Source organism: Candoia aspera, chromosome 4, assembly GCF_035149785.1.
Source record: "Candoia aspera isolate rCanAsp1 chromosome 4, rCanAsp1.hap2, whole genome shotgun sequence".
NCBI lineage: Eukaryota > Metazoa > Chordata > Lepidosauria > Squamata > Boidae > Candoia > Candoia aspera.
The window spans coordinates 115,815,243-115,832,159 of record NC_086156.1 but is presented as its reverse complement, the minus strand read 5'-3'; the positions used below and the strand labels follow the sequence as shown (position 1 = coordinate 115,832,159).

The 16,917-nt window shown below is 48.9% G+C and overlaps 2 protein-coding genes across 2 annotated transcripts; both read left to right on the top strand.

Annotated features, from left to right (window-relative positions):
* Positions 1 to 2,838: 2,838 nt before the first annotated feature.
* PPP1R3E (protein phosphatase 1 regulatory subunit 3E) lies at positions 2,839 to 6,933 on the top strand. The gene is made up of 2 exons (XM_063303130.1): positions 2,839 to 3,479; positions 6,438 to 6,933. Exons 1-2 carry the CDS (start codon positions 3,027 to 3,029, stop codon positions 6,918 to 6,920), a joined length of 936 nt encoding a protein of 311 aa, XP_063159200.1. The 5' UTR covers positions 2,839 to 3,026; the 3' UTR covers positions 6,921 to 6,933.
* A 3,737-nt stretch (positions 6,934 to 10,670) lies between these two features.
* LOC134497470 (twisted gastrulation protein homolog 1-like) lies at positions 10,671 to 16,688 on the top strand. Its single transcript, XM_063303129.1, has 5 exons — positions 10,671 to 10,724; positions 11,666 to 11,794; positions 13,615 to 13,708; positions 15,063 to 15,278; positions 16,165 to 16,688. The coding sequence occupies exons 2-5, from the start codon at positions 11,681 to 11,683 to the stop codon at positions 16,389 to 16,391; spliced, it is 651 nt and encodes a 216-aa protein (XP_063159199.1). The 5' UTR covers positions 10,671 to 10,724; positions 11,666 to 11,680; the 3' UTR covers positions 16,392 to 16,688.
* The last annotated feature ends 229 nt before the right edge of the window (positions 16,689 to 16,917 follow it).

Here is a 16,917-nt window from a genome sequence, read left to right as displayed (position 1 = left end):
AACGGACCTGGTAAGATTTCCCTCCAACACCCCCTTAATAAACACTGTTCACTTTGCCTGAAGTACTTGTGATTCGTGCTGTCAGGAGGGGGGTGGTTAGATGTGAGAAAAGACAGATGCCCTGAAAATATGATGCGTTGCCTCCTTTCCCACCCGGGTTTGTTTCTCTAACGCTTGCAACTTCAGTCAAGGACTTCAGAGTCCTATTGTCTGGTTGCTGAAAAGGCTGGTTTTTGCACATCCAAGGAAATGGCTTTGGCTCAGAGGAAAAACACGGCTTCCTGATCTTCAAAAGGAGGCTCGGATGCCATGCTAAAATGTTAATATCTCCTTTATTAAAATGCTAATAATAAAGCCTAAAATTCTACTAATGGTAGGTTAATGTCAGGAGGAGAACAAAGCTATTGAGTTCTTTGGATTCTCTGGTGAGGTCTACGGCCTTCCAAAGTCTGAAGTCTCAACCCAAACTCAGATTGGTTCATGTAACATCACACAAATCATGATGGTCTGATTCACACAACATGCTTAGATAATGACTGAGTTCTCTGAACCAGAAACTACCCAATCCCATCTGAGCTGAGTCACATGTCTTGTGAATCCACCCTCCATCTGCTTGGGTATCCCACATCTCTAGATCAACTTGTCACAAATGCAACTGAGGGTCTACAGACTTTACAGAAATTCTATGCAATCTTAAAAGCAACCCAGGCTTGCTAGGACTATGGGTAGTTAGGACTTGCTTAAGAGAGAAGAGGCCCTGGGTTCAAATGCCAGACCTTTTAAAATTGAGAATGTGTACACGTGCGGATGTAACGAATGCCTATTCCAAAATAATTCTCAGACTCACAAGCCAAAGCTTCATAAAATCTGGTTTTATTGTAGAATAGAGTGCAAACATGAAGAAAGCTGAGAATGAGAAAAGCGCGCCTAAATTCAAACTAAATATCCCCCGATACAAATGAAGTCCCACCGCCCCCTTACAATCGTCTCAAATTCACAATACCAGGTGCTCCTAACGAGTTCTGCTGATCAACGGGAAACAGACCTTGAACGGAGAAGATAACCCAAACACATTCCATCTTAACGAGTACAGATAGAGAGCTTGGTACAAGGTCCCTCAGCAGCTCCTTCCCAACTAGATATGCGCGTCAGCGCCTTGGCATGCGAAACGTTACGATGTGCAATGCACATTGAAAGATGAACATGCCAGTGGATCTGTGGGCTCCATTACACGTGGGCCTGGCAACCCAAGTTCAGTGATATGCTTAGCCATGATCTTTAAGCAAGCTAGATGACCACTGTGATCAACAGAAGCCAAGAAGGGAGTTGTTACAAAAGAGTGTTCAATTGCTATCAATTGCAGAGTGGCCAAGAGAAAATGTGCATCTCTCCAGAGCTTGATGCACTGAATGAAATGGCTGGATTCAATTATCTTTCTGAAGTTGCCATGAACTTTCTCTTCCTGGTTTGAGATGAGGGCCTGGTCTTAGTGGGCATGAGGCAGTTTGCCAATTTGTATCAGAGAGAAGAAGAGCTTTTTTGAACTACTGTAGGTAGCTCAACCCTTTTTATGCTGCGTGATGAAGAGCTCAGGAGACGTTCCAAAATGTCCAAATTCATTATTCATGACCGGACAAATAAATCTTGATGATTCATATGTAAACAAAGGCTCCCAGTTCATGACTCCACCAAGCCAAGCCAACACCTCTTCTTGACATGGGAGATCACGGATGTCTTTGGGACCCACAAAAGAGTCTTTGCTTGACCCCTCAGCTCTGTTTTTGCCAACGTGGGGACCACCCATCCCAGTATCCCGTTTCTGAGCTCCTGTTTCCAAACTGGTCAACGCCTCACTTCCTGGCCCACCCACTTCCCTGATCGGTGTGAGGTTTTCTCTTTTCTGACTCTGACAGTGCATTAACTCCATTTGATCTTCTGAATTATTCATCTCTGTGGAAACATTTCTGGGCACGGATACCTCTTAAAGAGACATTTTGTCCCTGGCACTTGGGGCTCTTTTTGCAGAAGTAATAAAGCCTTTAGAAGCCTAGTAGTAGAGACATTTTTTTCCCCACCCTCCCAAATCTCTCTTTTTGGGTGCGATTATGGGATTTCTTGCAAGGCTTCTCACTAGAGCATCGATCTGTCAGAAACTGGAAGGAAGGCTGGCTTTCAAGGAGCAGGGGTTAGAGTAATTTCTGAGTCACCTTTGGCTGGGCTGCACTCAGTAAGCTAGCAAGCTTGCAAGCTATCAAGGAAAATACTTCTTTGCCCGCAGAGGACTCGCTTCGGGCCAGAGAGAGAGGCAGCTGGACGGATTGAGTGACAGCCGGCAAGCAGAAACGAGTGATGGAGCCCTGGGGAAGAGACAAGCCCCCCACCCCATTGGATCAATAGACCAACAGAGAGGGAGTATGGAGGCTGAGCATCTGCACAAGGCGACAGTGCGAAGAAGCTAGAGGAAGGGGATTAACCAAAAGGCAGAAGAAAGATTTGGGTTAGAGAGCCAATATGATAGAAAGACCAAAAGGGTAGACGGATGATGGGACGTTCCCTGACGGACGGATCTTAACGCTACGGAGCAACAGATCCCATCCAGACGACCCCTCTTTTCCTCTTCTTTTTTCTCTAGAAAGGAACCAGACAGAAGAATCAATGGGGGAACAGAGGATGCTGACAGGAGAGAGCAGACCCTTGTGAATTCCCGTGAAAAGGCAGAGTGACTGTGGAGTCTCCGGGAAATACCGACAGAAGACTGTAGAAGCAGGGATTGGAGGATGTAACGGGATGCGAGGGGGCCTCGGAGCTCCAAAGATCGGAAGACGGGCAAGAGGGCAAGACAACAACCAAGGGGCAACTGTCCTCCTCAACAGAGGAGGCATAGGGCAGTGCTCCCAAGCACCGTGACAGAAGGAAGAGCCTCAGGGTAGGGGAGAAAAAGGACGGGACTCCCTGGCTGAAAGATCACGGTCGACCTGGACGGTACAGCTGAGCCGGGCCACAGGGGGGTTGGCAACTTGGCCCCCATGGCCCGTGCCCCACCCTCTCCTTTGACCCCCAGCAACATCCCCCGCAATCTAAGCTACATCGCTGGCCTGTATGAGCGGGCCTATTACCGGACCGCCCGCCCAAGCCTTGCGGAGGACTCGGGGACCGAAGGCTCTGAGTCAGAGTCCGAGGGCAAGCCGCGGGGCAGGCCCCAGAGACGCCGCCATCTCTTCGGGGGGCCAAAAAGGAGGGGAAGGCGTCGGACTCGCTCGGCCCCGGCTCAGGGCAGGAGCCGAGGGGCGTCGCGCAGCCGCAGCCCCGGGACCCGCAAGAGGGTCCGCTTCGCCGACTCGCTGGGCCTGGAGCTCATCAGCGTGCGGCAGTTCTGGCCCAACGACCTCCCGCAGGTTCCAGAGCGGGTCCATACCCAGCTGAGGCGGGACTCGCTCAGCCACTTTGCGCCCTGCCTGCCGTTCTGCCCGTCAGTGAAGGTAACGGGGCTGGCCCCACCTAGGAGCATCTCAGGGTGGGTTGGGGCGAGTCGTAAGAAAAACTGGGACCGTGCAATCGATTCCGAGTTTTCTTTTCCCCAGCCAATGAGAAGAATGGGGAGTCCATTCCCTCGAGAAAAGCCAGGACCCTTTTCTAGCCAGGCTTGGGGTGGTCAAAAATGCCTTCTCCTCCCGCAACAGGAATAGCATTGCCTCCACGGGCCACATGGAGGTGATGTGGCAAGCCAGCTGTGGCCAGATACCACCTGAAAAGGGTGGATTAACATGTGGCTGGTCCCTCCAGATCTAGCGGGTCTGGTGTTTTCTGCCCAATCTTGAGTCAACAAAATATTAAGTTCACCTGTATCAAAATAATCTTACAGGGGTGTCCACAGGGGACGGTCAAAAAAGTCAAGATGGTAGCTACAGCGGTGTGGTTGAAGCTCTGCCCTGTTTTTTATGCACATTGCCCTCATCTTCACCTTTTTGACCATACCTTGCAGCCGCCCCTGTGAAATCTTACAGGTTAAGTTTACATGTGTTGGAGTAATCTTTAATTCGTGTAGAACAGAAGGTAGGCTGCAAAAACCTAGCCATCCACGAGACAGCCACAATTTTCTTATCTTTTTGCTGATCTCGGTTTTTGCAGCCCCTGAATAGTGGCCAGGCCAGAGGAGGCCAGATTAGTCCATTAGAGAGAAAACAACAAAGTCATGGAAAAGGGCTAGCAAATTTAAACCTGCTGAATAATGCACCATCCGGAAGTTACGGCTGAATCAGGAGCCTTGCTCTGAGGAAGGCAGCCTCCTTTTCTTCTAATTAAGACACGTGTCATTCACCATGTGTCTTAATTAGAAGTCATTCTACATTTCAACACTGCAAGCCCGGCCTTGAATTGTTGCAAAAGATTTGTGAGTTAGGAAGAAAAGCAAAGTCATTTCCTAGGAATACACAAAGAACATTTAAAGGCTGTACAGATTCTGGTTACGGGGGTTGTACAGACAGTAAGGCAAAGGGGTGGATCATTTCCCAACTAGGAACAGCAATAAGGAACAGTATATATTGTTTTTAGCCTCGTTGTTCGCCGCCCAAAGTCACTTGTCTGTGAGACAGGCAGCCATATAAATATGACAAGTAGAGTAGAATAGAATAGAAATCTGTAACAATGCCAGCAGCCACAGTTTTGGCCACCAAAGGCCTGGGTTTAGCAATTCTACATTTTCTCTGTTGATTTTTAGCTCTGCTTTGGAATTTTAGGATCTCCTGAGCCATGCCGATGGTAGGGACCAATCTCTTTTGGCTCCCAGTGCCCTGGTGATCTTGCTGGATCTTCAGTCACTCTGGCTAAAGTGGGAAAGCAAGAAGCTTTATCAATCCTGCTGGGCTTTGAGGATGGCTGTTCTATCATGCTGGCTTAGAAATGCCCTCTTCTCTGCTCCCCACATGAGGCTCCCAGGTCCTGAAAATCTGCCCCAAACAGAAATATGTAACATGTAATAATTCTTTACAGCGCTTCAGGGAAAAAGACTGGCCATCATGTTCTCTCTTTCAGGTTTCCATCTTCTCCCTCCCTTTGCCGACTTGATGCCTCTTAGCTCCTCCATCTTCCCTTCGTTTTCCTGCTTTCCTCCCTTTTTATCTCTCCCAACACGTCCCTTTTTCTCCTTTTCTTTCCTGCATCATCTCCAGACCTTTTTTCATCCTCTTCCCGACAAATGCGCCAGCTGGAAGGCATGCTTCCCGTGGGGTGGGTTTCATTCCTGCTTGCGTCCCTGCTCAAACGTAGGCAGATTCCCCTTATTCCAGCTTTCCCCCTGACATCTATTTCCTCTGATGGTCCCCATCACCTTATTCCATTTAAATCCTTCTCCACTACGTTTCCTCCTGATCTTTCCTCTTTCCTTGCAGCCCCCTCTGGTTCTCTCTGCTTTCCTTATTCTATATTTCCTAGACCGGATTTTGATAATTTGTTCTTTTTTCCCCTTTGCTTTGCACTTCCTTCCCTTTCCATCAATCTCTCCTAGAAGGCTTATTTTCATCGTTTTCCCCCTTGCTATTTTTTCCCTTCCTAACTGAAGTATCTTTTTTTTTTCTTTTATCCATTCAATCGTCTCTGATTCTCAAAGACCGCCTGGACAAGCCCCTGCAGCTTTCTCGGCAAGGTTTTTCAGAAGTGGTTTGCCATTGCCTCCTTCCTAGGGCTGAGAGAGAGGGACTGGCCCAGGGTCACCCAGCTGGCTTTGTGCCTAAGGCGGGACTAGAACTCACGGTCTCCCAGTTTCTAGCCTGGTACCTTAACCCTGTATTTCCCAACCTTGGCCACTTGAAGAGGTGTGGACTTCAACTCACATAATTTTTGTGGGAGGTGTGGGCTTCAACTCCCAGAATTCCCCAGAAGCTTTGCTGGCTGGGGAATTCTGGGAGTTGAAATCCATACCTCTTCAAGTGGCCAAGGCTGAGAAACACTGCCTTAATCACTACACCAAACTGGCTTTCATCTGATGCATCCCGAAGGCCACTAACAGAACTTTCCCTCTGTGGTATCCTTACTGTTCTGTTTTTTTTTTTCACCGACCCCATTTCCCTCTAATCCAGTGGTTCTTAAACTGTTTGATCCAATTACCTCTTTCCCCGCTGTCGATGATATCTTGAATAATATCATTACCCCCTCCCCAAATAAACAGACGCTTGTTTTACACAAGGGTCTCAGCAGCCCCAGCCCAAAACTGGATCCTTGACACACCAACAAGCATTTCCAATTGCTCCATTACTGCCAGGATGTGCCCAAATGACCCCCATTTAAGAATCACCGCTCCAATCCCAGGGGCAGGGCTTTGATCACATGCCTGTGGCTGCCATCTTGACTTTTTTGACCCTCCCCTGCACCCGCCCCTCCTCTAATACTGCGGCAACGCCCTGGCTTGTCCGCTTCTTAATCCTTGCGCTCTCTTCCTCCAGGAATCTTTGAACCTGAAGTCTCGGCTGCTGGAACCGACATTCCCGGATCCTCTGAGCATGCCTGATTTCCTCCCACGCCTTCTGGCCCAGTGCGTGCTGCTGGAGGGGGTCCGGGCCGAGGGGCCCTGCGTTTCCGGCACCATCCGCGTGCTCAACCTGGCCTACGAGAAAAGAGTCTCCGTGCGATACACCTGGGACTTTTGGGCCACCGAGCATGAAGCTCGCGCGTCCTACGCTGCCCCTGCAGGGCAGGACCGGGACCACGCCGACCGCTTTGCCTTCCGCCTGCCGCAGCCGGTCCCGCTACCCGCAGACGCCGTGCTTGAGTTTGCCCTCTGCTACCTGGCTGGGGGGAAGGAGTTCTGGGACAATAACCAGGGGCGCAACTATGCTCTGCGGCCTCCTCCCTGTGTGGTGGAGGGGGATGAACTGCCCAGCCCCATTCCAGATTGCTGTGAGACGGGCTGGATACACTTCCTGTAGGCGAAGGAGAGAAGAAAAGATGGGCAGACTTGCCTGAACCCAAGTTTGATGTTAGAGCTTGAACATCCAGTCTGAAACCAGAAGGCTGGGCGCGCGCGCACACACACACACACACACACACACACACACCCAGCAGCATTGGCTCAGACAATCTGGATTTGCTCCCCGTTCCCCAGCATGCCCTTCTCTAAGCCAAAACAGCTTTTGTGATCTCCGACAGGCCCTTCACACAACCTCTGACGTTATGCCGTCACCCGGAAATGTGCCCCACGTTTCTCAAGGCTTGCTGATTGGCTTGCAACCACAACCCAGCCTGCCATGTGGAGGCTGAGTGGGAAAGTCACCCCACGGGGTCTCTACGAAATTTAGAAAGGGCAGAGATGTCCACAGGGGTCGAAACAGTCCAAGATGGCAGCCACAGGCATGCATTCAAAGCCTGCAGACAACGAAGACCAAGGGAATCCACCCTCGGTCCCGATGGGAGCGAGAGCTTGAAAGGGGTTCCAGTAACTTCATGTCAACTTGATCTGAATTCCACTCACCCATCCGAAAACTTAACATTCATACCCTGGACCTTTGGGAGAATGGAAAAGAAAAACCATCCCTGCTTTTTGCAAAGACACAGCTTGTACGTTGCAAACAATTGACGGCCCTAGTGAAGTTTAGCAGACTTCTGTCTTCCGGATACGAGAACTTTGAAAAAGAAGACCAAGATCGACATCTGGGTGAATGAAGGACAGACCTTCTCTTCGATTTTTCTGTTTTCCTTGCCCCGGGGTGTTATTCCGGGTCCCCCTTCCAAGCGACTCGTTCACACATGCTGTTTCCCCCCCTTATCTTTCTGCATGAACGCACAGGAAACCTGGAATGTATTAACACTTCCGTTTGCATCCTATTTTGTTGCTTCTGTGCTGGCTGGTTAAAGAAAAATTCACCCTTGTTATTCCTGATGGGGTTTTCCTTATTTTCATCCAGGCATCATGGTCTGTGTTCAGTGTGATGTGTTTTAGACACAGAAAAAGTCTAAAAAACCCCCAAAGGTTATTGCAGAATTGGCAGGCCGTCTTTTAGCACAGCTTCCAGATCGGTGCATTTGTGGGGAAAAAAAGAACTAACATTTTAATCAGTTCTATGCTTAATGGATGTCCAGATTCTTCCCCAGCATAAAACATCTTGGAAAAAGAACCTAATAATGTGTGGACGGCACTCACACAACAGTGTGTAAAGGTATTTCCCAGGTGTTTGCAACATGGGCAATTTCCCGAAGTGTGGACTTCAGTTCCCAGAATTCTCAGCAACAGCCATACCGGCTAGGGAATTCTGGGAATTAAAAGCCAAGGTGCCATAGGTAGAATAAACACTTTGACCCAATGGACATCAGAAGATCTTTAGGAACTGCAGACTCGGTAACCACACCCTTTGGATTCTTCTGCATTTTTTCTCTGTAACTTGAAAAGTGAGACTTAGGATGGGGGCCCTTCCCTGGGGGGGCACTATTTGGAATTCTAAGAACCCATTACAGGCCCAGACCATCACCCTGCTCTGCTTGGCTGGTCACCAAACACCCGTTTACGGCCAGGAGAGGCTTTCAAACAAAGTGGAAGCCACATCGCTTCTGTATTTTCTTAAAATGCTTCCAATTAAATGCAGGTCATATTAAAAGAATCCCCCCAAATTTATTGGGGTAAAGGCTGAAGGCTTGGTAAGAATTATCAGCCTCTATCTACATCCGCTCACCGGTGGCAGTGGGTAATTTGGGTGGCTTCAAATTTAATGTTTTGGTCTCCGCAACTGGCAGCCGAGTTGGGTTAGGACTTGGATGGGAGACCACTAGGAAATCCTCAGGCATTAGGTCAGTCTGGAAAGTTGAAAAAATGTCCCAGGAATAGGCAAACGGCCAACTGCATCCAGACTGATACCAAGACAATAATGCAGACGTATCCACGAAATCACGAGTTAAATTCCATTATTTACTTAATGATTTTGTTGTCTTCCTCTCCTTTTAGAGAGTTGTATCAATTAATTGATGTGGTTTAAACTGTGGTGTGCATGTGATTCCTGCTCAGTCGTCTGAGTGAAGTTCTGGACTTTGGCTCCAAGTTCATGTCCTCGGGAACACAAACTTGTCTACAGGGTGTCTACGGGTCAAAAAAGTCAAGATGGTGGACACAACCATGTGACCGGAATATGTAAACAGGGATAGGGGCTCAATTGCATGGTTCCGGATGCCATCTTGACTTTTTTGACCCACACCCACAGATACCCCTGACTGTGTATAACCTCTGCCTGGCTGGAAACAAGCCCTGGAGACGTATCCATACAAAGACGCAAGACAGAAGCAGTTTGCCTTATCTTTTAGCGGACCTCGCTGTTTCCCCACCATGGTCTGACCTGCAGAAAAAGCCGAATTGCTGAAAATGTCCTGAATAATTATCAGGCTATATAAAACTGGTGACCTGCCCAACCATTGGATTATTGGTGTATTTGTGTGTCTGTGAGAGCAGTGAATTTAAGACAGAGATTGGAATTGGTCTGTTATGTTTTTAGTGTTGCCTAGACAACAAGGAAAGTTAAATTCATTCATTCATGTTAATAACAAGGAAGGGAAAAATGAATAATCTCTCAAACTAAAGAAATAAACATGGAAGGAAAACCCAGAGATTCCTTAGAGTGCTAATTCACATTTTATACACATAAAACAAACTTTTTGGCATAAAGACCTGCAGTTCGTTGAATCAAGGGGATCCTGGAAGAGACCGGAATAGAATGGGGATTTTCAAGGCAATCCTGTTTTCCCCGCAGAACTGGTGGCCCCTCTGGTTTTCTGCCCTGGAGTGCCAGCATTGCCCCACTCTCCAGGGGGACTCCCGGTGTGAGATCTTGGCTTGCCAGACAGAGTTGTCGGCTGCTGGCTGTGCAAATAGAGAGGCCTCACTGGAGGGAAAAGTGTGCGCATCAGCTGAGATGGGCAACTGTTGAGCGGAGGATAGGAAAAGAGGAAGCAAAGGATGATGCAGCTGGGAGAAGGGAGGGAAGAAGGAGGGAAGGGGAAAGGAAAGAAGATAGAAAAGAGGAAGGGAAGGCAGGAGGGAAGGGGAATGGAAAGGGAAAAGAGGGAGGGAAGGAGAAATGAAAGGGATGGAAAAGAAGAAGGAAGGGAGGATGGAAGGGAGGGAAGGGGAAAGGAAAGGAGATAGAAAAGAGGAAGGGAAGGCAGGAGGGAAGGGGAATGGAAAGGAAAGGAGATAGAAAAGAGGAAGGGAGGGGAGGAGGGGAGGGAGGGAGAAAGGAAAGGAAAAGGAAGAGAGGGAGGGAAGGAGAAATGAAAGGATAGGGATGGAAGGGAAGGAAGGAAGGAAGGATGGAAGGGAAGGAAGAAGGGAAGGAAGAAGGGAAGGGGTATTGAAGGAAGGAATCTAATGCTTTCTGAATATTTTTCAAAATTTGTCCGGTTAGTGAAACTGATCCGCCCCCCGCCGCTCCTTGCAGAAAGAGCATAAAATTGAGAAAAGCGGGACGACCCCCCAACCTTCCCATCGGGCTTCCTCTTTGCTGCCACCAAGCGATCGTCCGGATTTGGGAAAGGGGGGGAGATTTCCCCACCCCCCCTTCCCCAATCCCATCCCGCGCGCGCCGGGCCCGCCCCCCCCGCCCCGCCTCCTCCCCGAGAAAGAACGGGGGGGGCGACTGAGCTTCTCCCCTCCTCCGCCCCAAAAGACGGACGCAGAGTCCCCGCTTCCCCAGGTAACTCCGCCCGCGCTTAAGCAACTTTTCTTCTTCTTCGCAAAATCTTTCCTCCCGGAAGTGAGTAGCAGCAGAGCAGCGGGGGGGGGGGGGGCATCGTGTCTGCACCGACTTTTCCCAACTCTTTCCAACCGCCCTCCCCCTATTTAAGCCGGGGAAATAGGGAGAATAGGGGGGGTCTTTTCCCATCTGGTCAGCCCATTCTTCTAGTGGGGGTCTCTCTCTTTGTCCCAGTCCTCCCGCTATTTTGTTTGCAGAATTTCGGGCGGGGGGGATTTGTAACCTAACATCAGATGACTAACCCCCGCTCCCCCCAAATCCGGGCTTACAAAAGGCCAGGTGTGGAAAGGAAAGGAGGAAGAGGGGGGAAAAACGGGCGGCGTGGGGGAGAGGAAAAGAAAGTTTTAAAGAGACAATGAATCACAGAGGGTTCAAACAGCTAAAATATATATTTTACTCCACAGCGTTACAGTGTACCATCAGGGACCTCTTTAAGATGTCACAAGATTTTTTTTGTTGATGATGATGGGACTGATTGCCCCCCACTCAGTAAATCTTTCCTCCCCAGGCCAGAGGCCCCTTCAGAGTTACTCACCCCGCTCCCGTTCTGGAAAGAAAGAAGGAAAGGGATGTTTAAAAAGACATCCCTTTTTGCGTACAATACAGCAGTGTTTCCCAACCTTGCCCACTTTAAGATGGGTGGACTTCAACCCCCAGAATTCCCCAGCCAGCATGCATCCCATGCCGGCTGGGGGATTTTGGGAGTTGAAGTCCACCCATCTTAAAGTGGGCAAGGTTGGGAAACACTGCCATAGAGAGGAAAGTCCTCCTGTTAGCAAAAGGGTGACTTTTTCCTCGTGGCACAAATGACTTTCCAAAGGGCATCCCTGTGCCAGCAGGAGAGTATCTGACTTTGCAGCTTACTTACTAACTTTTGGCGGCCTTTGCAACCGATGAGCATTAGGTCCACCCTCTGATTTTTTTTTTTCCTCCTCTTCCAGGTACCTCCGGAAGCCATGCCCTGGTGCACGGCTCTGCTTTTCATGGCAGCCACGTGGGCTGTGGGTGCCCCCGTTATGGGGTGCAATAAAGCACTTTGTGCCAGCGATGTCAGTAAGTGTTTGCTGCAGGTGAGGCACTGCGAAGATCACGCTGGGGCCGTGACCTCGGCACAAATATTTAGATTTGGGAAACGAATGAGTAATAATTATTTTTCCTTTGGTGAATTTGCTATCTCCATACAGGAAGGGACAGGGCTCCAAGCACACACCAGGCAGAGAGGAGGCAATATTACCAGTCAATAGTGTGAGCTGTGGTTGGGTCAGAGCATCACGCAGAGAGGCAGCAGGCAACCTCCTTTTCTGGAAGGAGAATCACAACCCCCTGGCTTTTAATATTCCACTATTCCTTGATCCTGAATCCTGAATATCTTTATTACGGTCTTTGACCAGCCTTTACAATAAAATAGTTTAATCCAACAATTCGTTGTCAGGAAAAAGGAAAAACAATAAAACAGTGAAACAATAAATCTTATTAGAAGTTTTGTGGAATGGTATAGCTTGATAAAAATATTTGGCCGCTTGGTGTGTGAGTGTAGAGTCAGCATCCCTTAAAAAGAAATAAACGTAAAATCTATTGGTATGACCCTCAAATTTAGAAATAATTGGGGAGGTTAGCGCATGTCTTGGGACATCATAATGTCATGCTCCCAGATCAAGCGTTTCCAGAACATCTGATCAGACTCGCATGCATGAATGAAGTCAACACATGTCAGGACTTATGGGTCAGAAGTGGGAGGGGGTGAAAGCATCTTGTTTGGACTATCTCTGGCATTCAAGGTCAAGCTGCCGAGCCACTGGAGACAGCTGCACAGCGCTGAACGAACTGGCATGGGAAGGGGGGCGGCATACCAAAGAAGGGGGAGGAGGTTGGCTTCATCAGACTGTTTAACTTGGAGAAAGTGCAGGAACCTTTATTTGCAACTTTTTCACTGTACTGCATACTACTCTCCATTAAAGAGATTTCTACTTTAGTATGAATTAAATTTAATGGTGAGCTGAGTAGGGCAGTCATCACACATAAAAATATCGTATTTCTTGATCCGCATTAAGTGTTTCTGCATGACACACCAGCATGTCAACCCATCCCCGAGAGTTTGGGGGTGACGGTGGCAGATTCCCTCTTTTCTAGAAATTGGATGCCAATTAGAAGCAAGGTTGCATCAAGAGATTTTGCACATCGTGAATCCTGATAAATATAAGCAAAAGCTCTCAGGTTTTATGTTTATGGCAAAAAAAAAAAAAAACCAGAAAAAAACCACAACCCGAAAACCTTTCAGGGTTTTTTAAACAGCCCCAAATGTGACTTGCAGGTGGGTCTTGATTAGTGTGGTTAATGAATCCCACAAAAGGGTCGCATTATTCAAATTTGCATTATTCAAACTGATATTTCTATGGAAAATATGGTCATTGGTCCCAGCTTGACAGTAATGGGCAATGAACGTTTTTGAAGTGTAAATTTTTCTACGTTTATTTATGAAATGTTACACTAAAGGATAAAAAGAATCTACTTACCATTTAAATTTATTGTTCACAAAGTCACCGTGCTAAACTCATACTGTTTTCCTTTGACGGAACTTCCTTTTCTTTGTTTTGCACACACACACAGATTAGCAGCCTCTAAAACCCCTGGGCTAGCCCCAGTTGTGCACACGCTAGCCTTAACCGAATTTTGGGTTGCATTAAATGCGACCTGGCATCAATTTACAATTTGCACTAAATCGAATATTGCATTATTCGAACCCACATCAATTGTGACCTACCTGTATTTCAGTTCCCTTTTTTATGACGCCCCTCTTGGGGACGCGAGTGGCGTGTGCACGGAAGCGTGGGGTCCTTCTGGGAGAAGGTTGCCGCTGCTGTAACCAACACCCCGCGACCTCTCTTGGCAGGAAATGTGCCAGTGCAAAGCGAACCGTACCCATTGCTGTGAGGAGTGTGCTTTCTGCCTGGCCAAACTCTGGGAGCCATGCTGCGACTGCGTAGGTGAGCTTATTCCCCAGCTGGGTGAAACGGGCCAATTCCCTTCCTCTTTTCTCCCTCCTTTTTGCGGGGAGATGGGTGGTGATAGAAATGTGAATAATAAATACATAAATAAGTATTGAAGAGATGGGATGCAGGAACTGCAGGAATTCCTACCATGTTTTCTCAAACTTCCAGCCAGGCTCCTCCAAAATGGCATCTTCCTGATGTGTTTGAATTTCCCAACACTCTCAGGCTGGGAAAAACTGTCCTAGACCTGTAATGGTATGTGGGGAAGACCTTGGGAGATGGGCGAAGAGACGCTGCCAAGGGAACAGTCTGGTAAGAGAGGGCATAGCCCATAGCTGGATAATGGGCAGGGCAAGAGGCTCAGAAGGGACCCTCCCTAGTTTCTCGGGCTGTAAAGGAGATGGCGGGAGAACTGCACTTACAGACTTGCAAGATTCTGTCAACGTAGCTTTACAATAAAGAAGAATTAGCTCATCTGGTCATGTTCCCTGTCTGGTCTACCTGGGATGGCTGACAACCATCTTGCAAGTCTCCTTTACAGCCCGAGAAACTAGGGAGAGTCCCTTCTGAGCCTCTTGTCCTGTCCATTATGCAACTGTGGGCTATGCCCTCTCTTATCTGACCGTTCCCTAGGCAGCATCTCTTCGCCCCATCTCCCAAGGTCTTTCCCACATATTATTACAAGACTTGAGGAAGCAGGAAGATACAAGTTTCCAGAAGTTTACCTCTTATTTTAAACAGTGATTGGAGCAGGAAATGGGTTCTGATCCCAGGCCAAAAGGCTACCGCTATCTGCTTTGGGAACAGAGATCCCAAAATTTAATCCTATGGCTCCAAGTGGGGTATTTCCAGTAAACCAGAAAAAGAGGTGGCAAGCTCTTCCTTTTCTGACACCGCTGTGATGCAGGGCTTGGGTAGGGACATCACCACGGATGCTTAGATGCTGTGAAAACCTATCTACTTTCTCCCTTGCCAGCAAAAGACAGACCAGCCTGTCCAGCTGGTTTGTTTTTTGCTGGCAGTTGGCAATCACCAGCTGAGAACAAACCATTCCATGCTGCTGGCATTCAAGTGTCCCTTTTCCCCTTGTTGTTTCCTCATTGTTGTCCTCCACTTGATACCCCAAATTAAAAAAAAAAAAATCAAGTTCTGTCAGTTGACTTTCCCACTTTTGGGAATACCCGTCAGTTGACTTTCCCACTTTTCGAATAGCCCTGCCTGCCTTCATTCTCCGTTGTTGATAGGGCACTTTAAGAAGTGGGCTTTGCAGAGAATCCCCTTGCTAAACAAGGGAGAGGCCACCCCGCCTGGGCCTAAAACGTTTCTCGCTTGGATTTTCCGTCTCAAGGCCTGTGCGATGAACGTGTCTCATCCGCCCCCCGCCCTGCCCAGCGAAGTTCCATGCACGACTTGGTGTCCCCCGTGCCATCTCTTTTCCGGGCACTCCTGGCCCTGTCCAACAACAATCCCGCCCTGGGCTGGAGCATTGTAACTCTGCCACTAGAAGAGGAACTGCGGCAAAACCACGTGGAGATGGGACACCTTCTGCTGGGACCACATACAGGTATGCCTGGAGCAGCAGGGATCGCCTCCGATTCCCCCGGTCTGGGGAATGAGGAATCCATTCCAGTCAACAAACTCAAGGAAGAGTCATCGAAATCTCTCAGCATGTCCAGGGTTTGGCCTCAGTCCTTAGTTCCGTGTGCTCGCTGAAAGCTCTGCATCAACCCCCAGAAGACCACCCCAAAGGTGCAGTGTTGAATGCATTCAAAGGGTGAAATTATTAAGTAAATTCTTTAATCCATTCAACCCTGTCCAATTCTCGGAGACTGCCTGGACAAGTCCCTGCAGTTTTCTTGGCAAGGTTTTTCAGAAGTGGTTTGCCATTGTCTCCTTCCTAGGGCTGAGAGACAATGGCTGGCCTAAGGTCACCCAGCTGGCTTTGTGCCTAAGGCGGGACTAGAATTCACCATCTCCCGGTTTCTAGCCTGATGCCGTAACCCAGTGTTTCTCAACCTTGGCAGCTTGAAGATGTGTGGACTTCAATTCCCAGAATTCTCCAGCCAGCAAGTTTGAGAAACGCGGCTTGAGATTGTTAGATTTCTTTCAAGGTGGCCCACATCTAATCCTTTGCTGTAGTTAGATAACCCACCCCTGGCCCTATTAATTCCTATCACTGCTGTTATTAGCAAGTCTTGACACAACATTGTAGCACCTGCTAACAAATTCCCAAGGCCCTCTAAGGGGAATGGCTGGGGGCTCAGCTCAGTGGCCTCCCACTTTGCTGCTGCTCACCAGCGTCAGCTGCTGCCTGTGGCTGCTGATCCACATTACCAAACAAAAGAGGGGGGTCGTGAATGGGGGAAGAGGAATGCTTGCAAAAATGGGGAGATGGCAGTAGGGGTACCAGGTGACCAACAACAGCAAACCTTTCTCCTTCTCATTGGCAGACTTGGCACTCCCAGACACCGACGCCAAGGGCCCCAATGCTACGGCGCCAGCTTGCCAATCCATTTACTTCAACGACTGTCTGTCCATGAGCCGGTGCCGCGCAGCCTGCCAGTCAGTGGGAGCCTGGCGCTACCGCTGGTTCCACAGCGCTTGTTGCCAATGTCTAGGGCCTGACTGCCAGGGCTACGGAGGTGCCCGTGCCAGTTGCTCCAACTGCCAGGACTGAGCAGCTGGCTTCTCGTTCCCTGGCACAGGGCACCCCACCCACCTTCACTTTTCTGCACAGCTCCCTGCAAACTGCATGCAGCCTTCGTTGCTTCCCTTCTTTCTCTTCCAAGCCCAGACATTTTCAGCAGCGAGAATGAGTTAACAGACCCTTTGGTGGCACAGATGAGCCCAGCCCTTCGCGCTGCAGCTGGAGGTCCCTCTGCAGCTAAGCCTCTCCGTCCAGGGCACCTTACCTTGGACATTGTTCCTTCCTACCCCCCACCAGTCAAGTTTTGCCGAAATCGGCTCGGATGCCCTGCTTCTCAGCTCCCAAATCTTCTGCCTCATAATGCTATGCGCAAATTCTCAGATCCCCTGTCTTAATGATAAATATCTCTCTGTAGCATTTTGTAGTAATAAAGAAAAACAGGGGAAACGCAGGCTTGCCTGACAGTATTGGAGGCCCAAAGGTGGTTTTAGTCCAGACGCTGCGCACGGTCCCTCACGCAGATCAAGGATCTGCCATATGCCAAGCATGGGTAAGT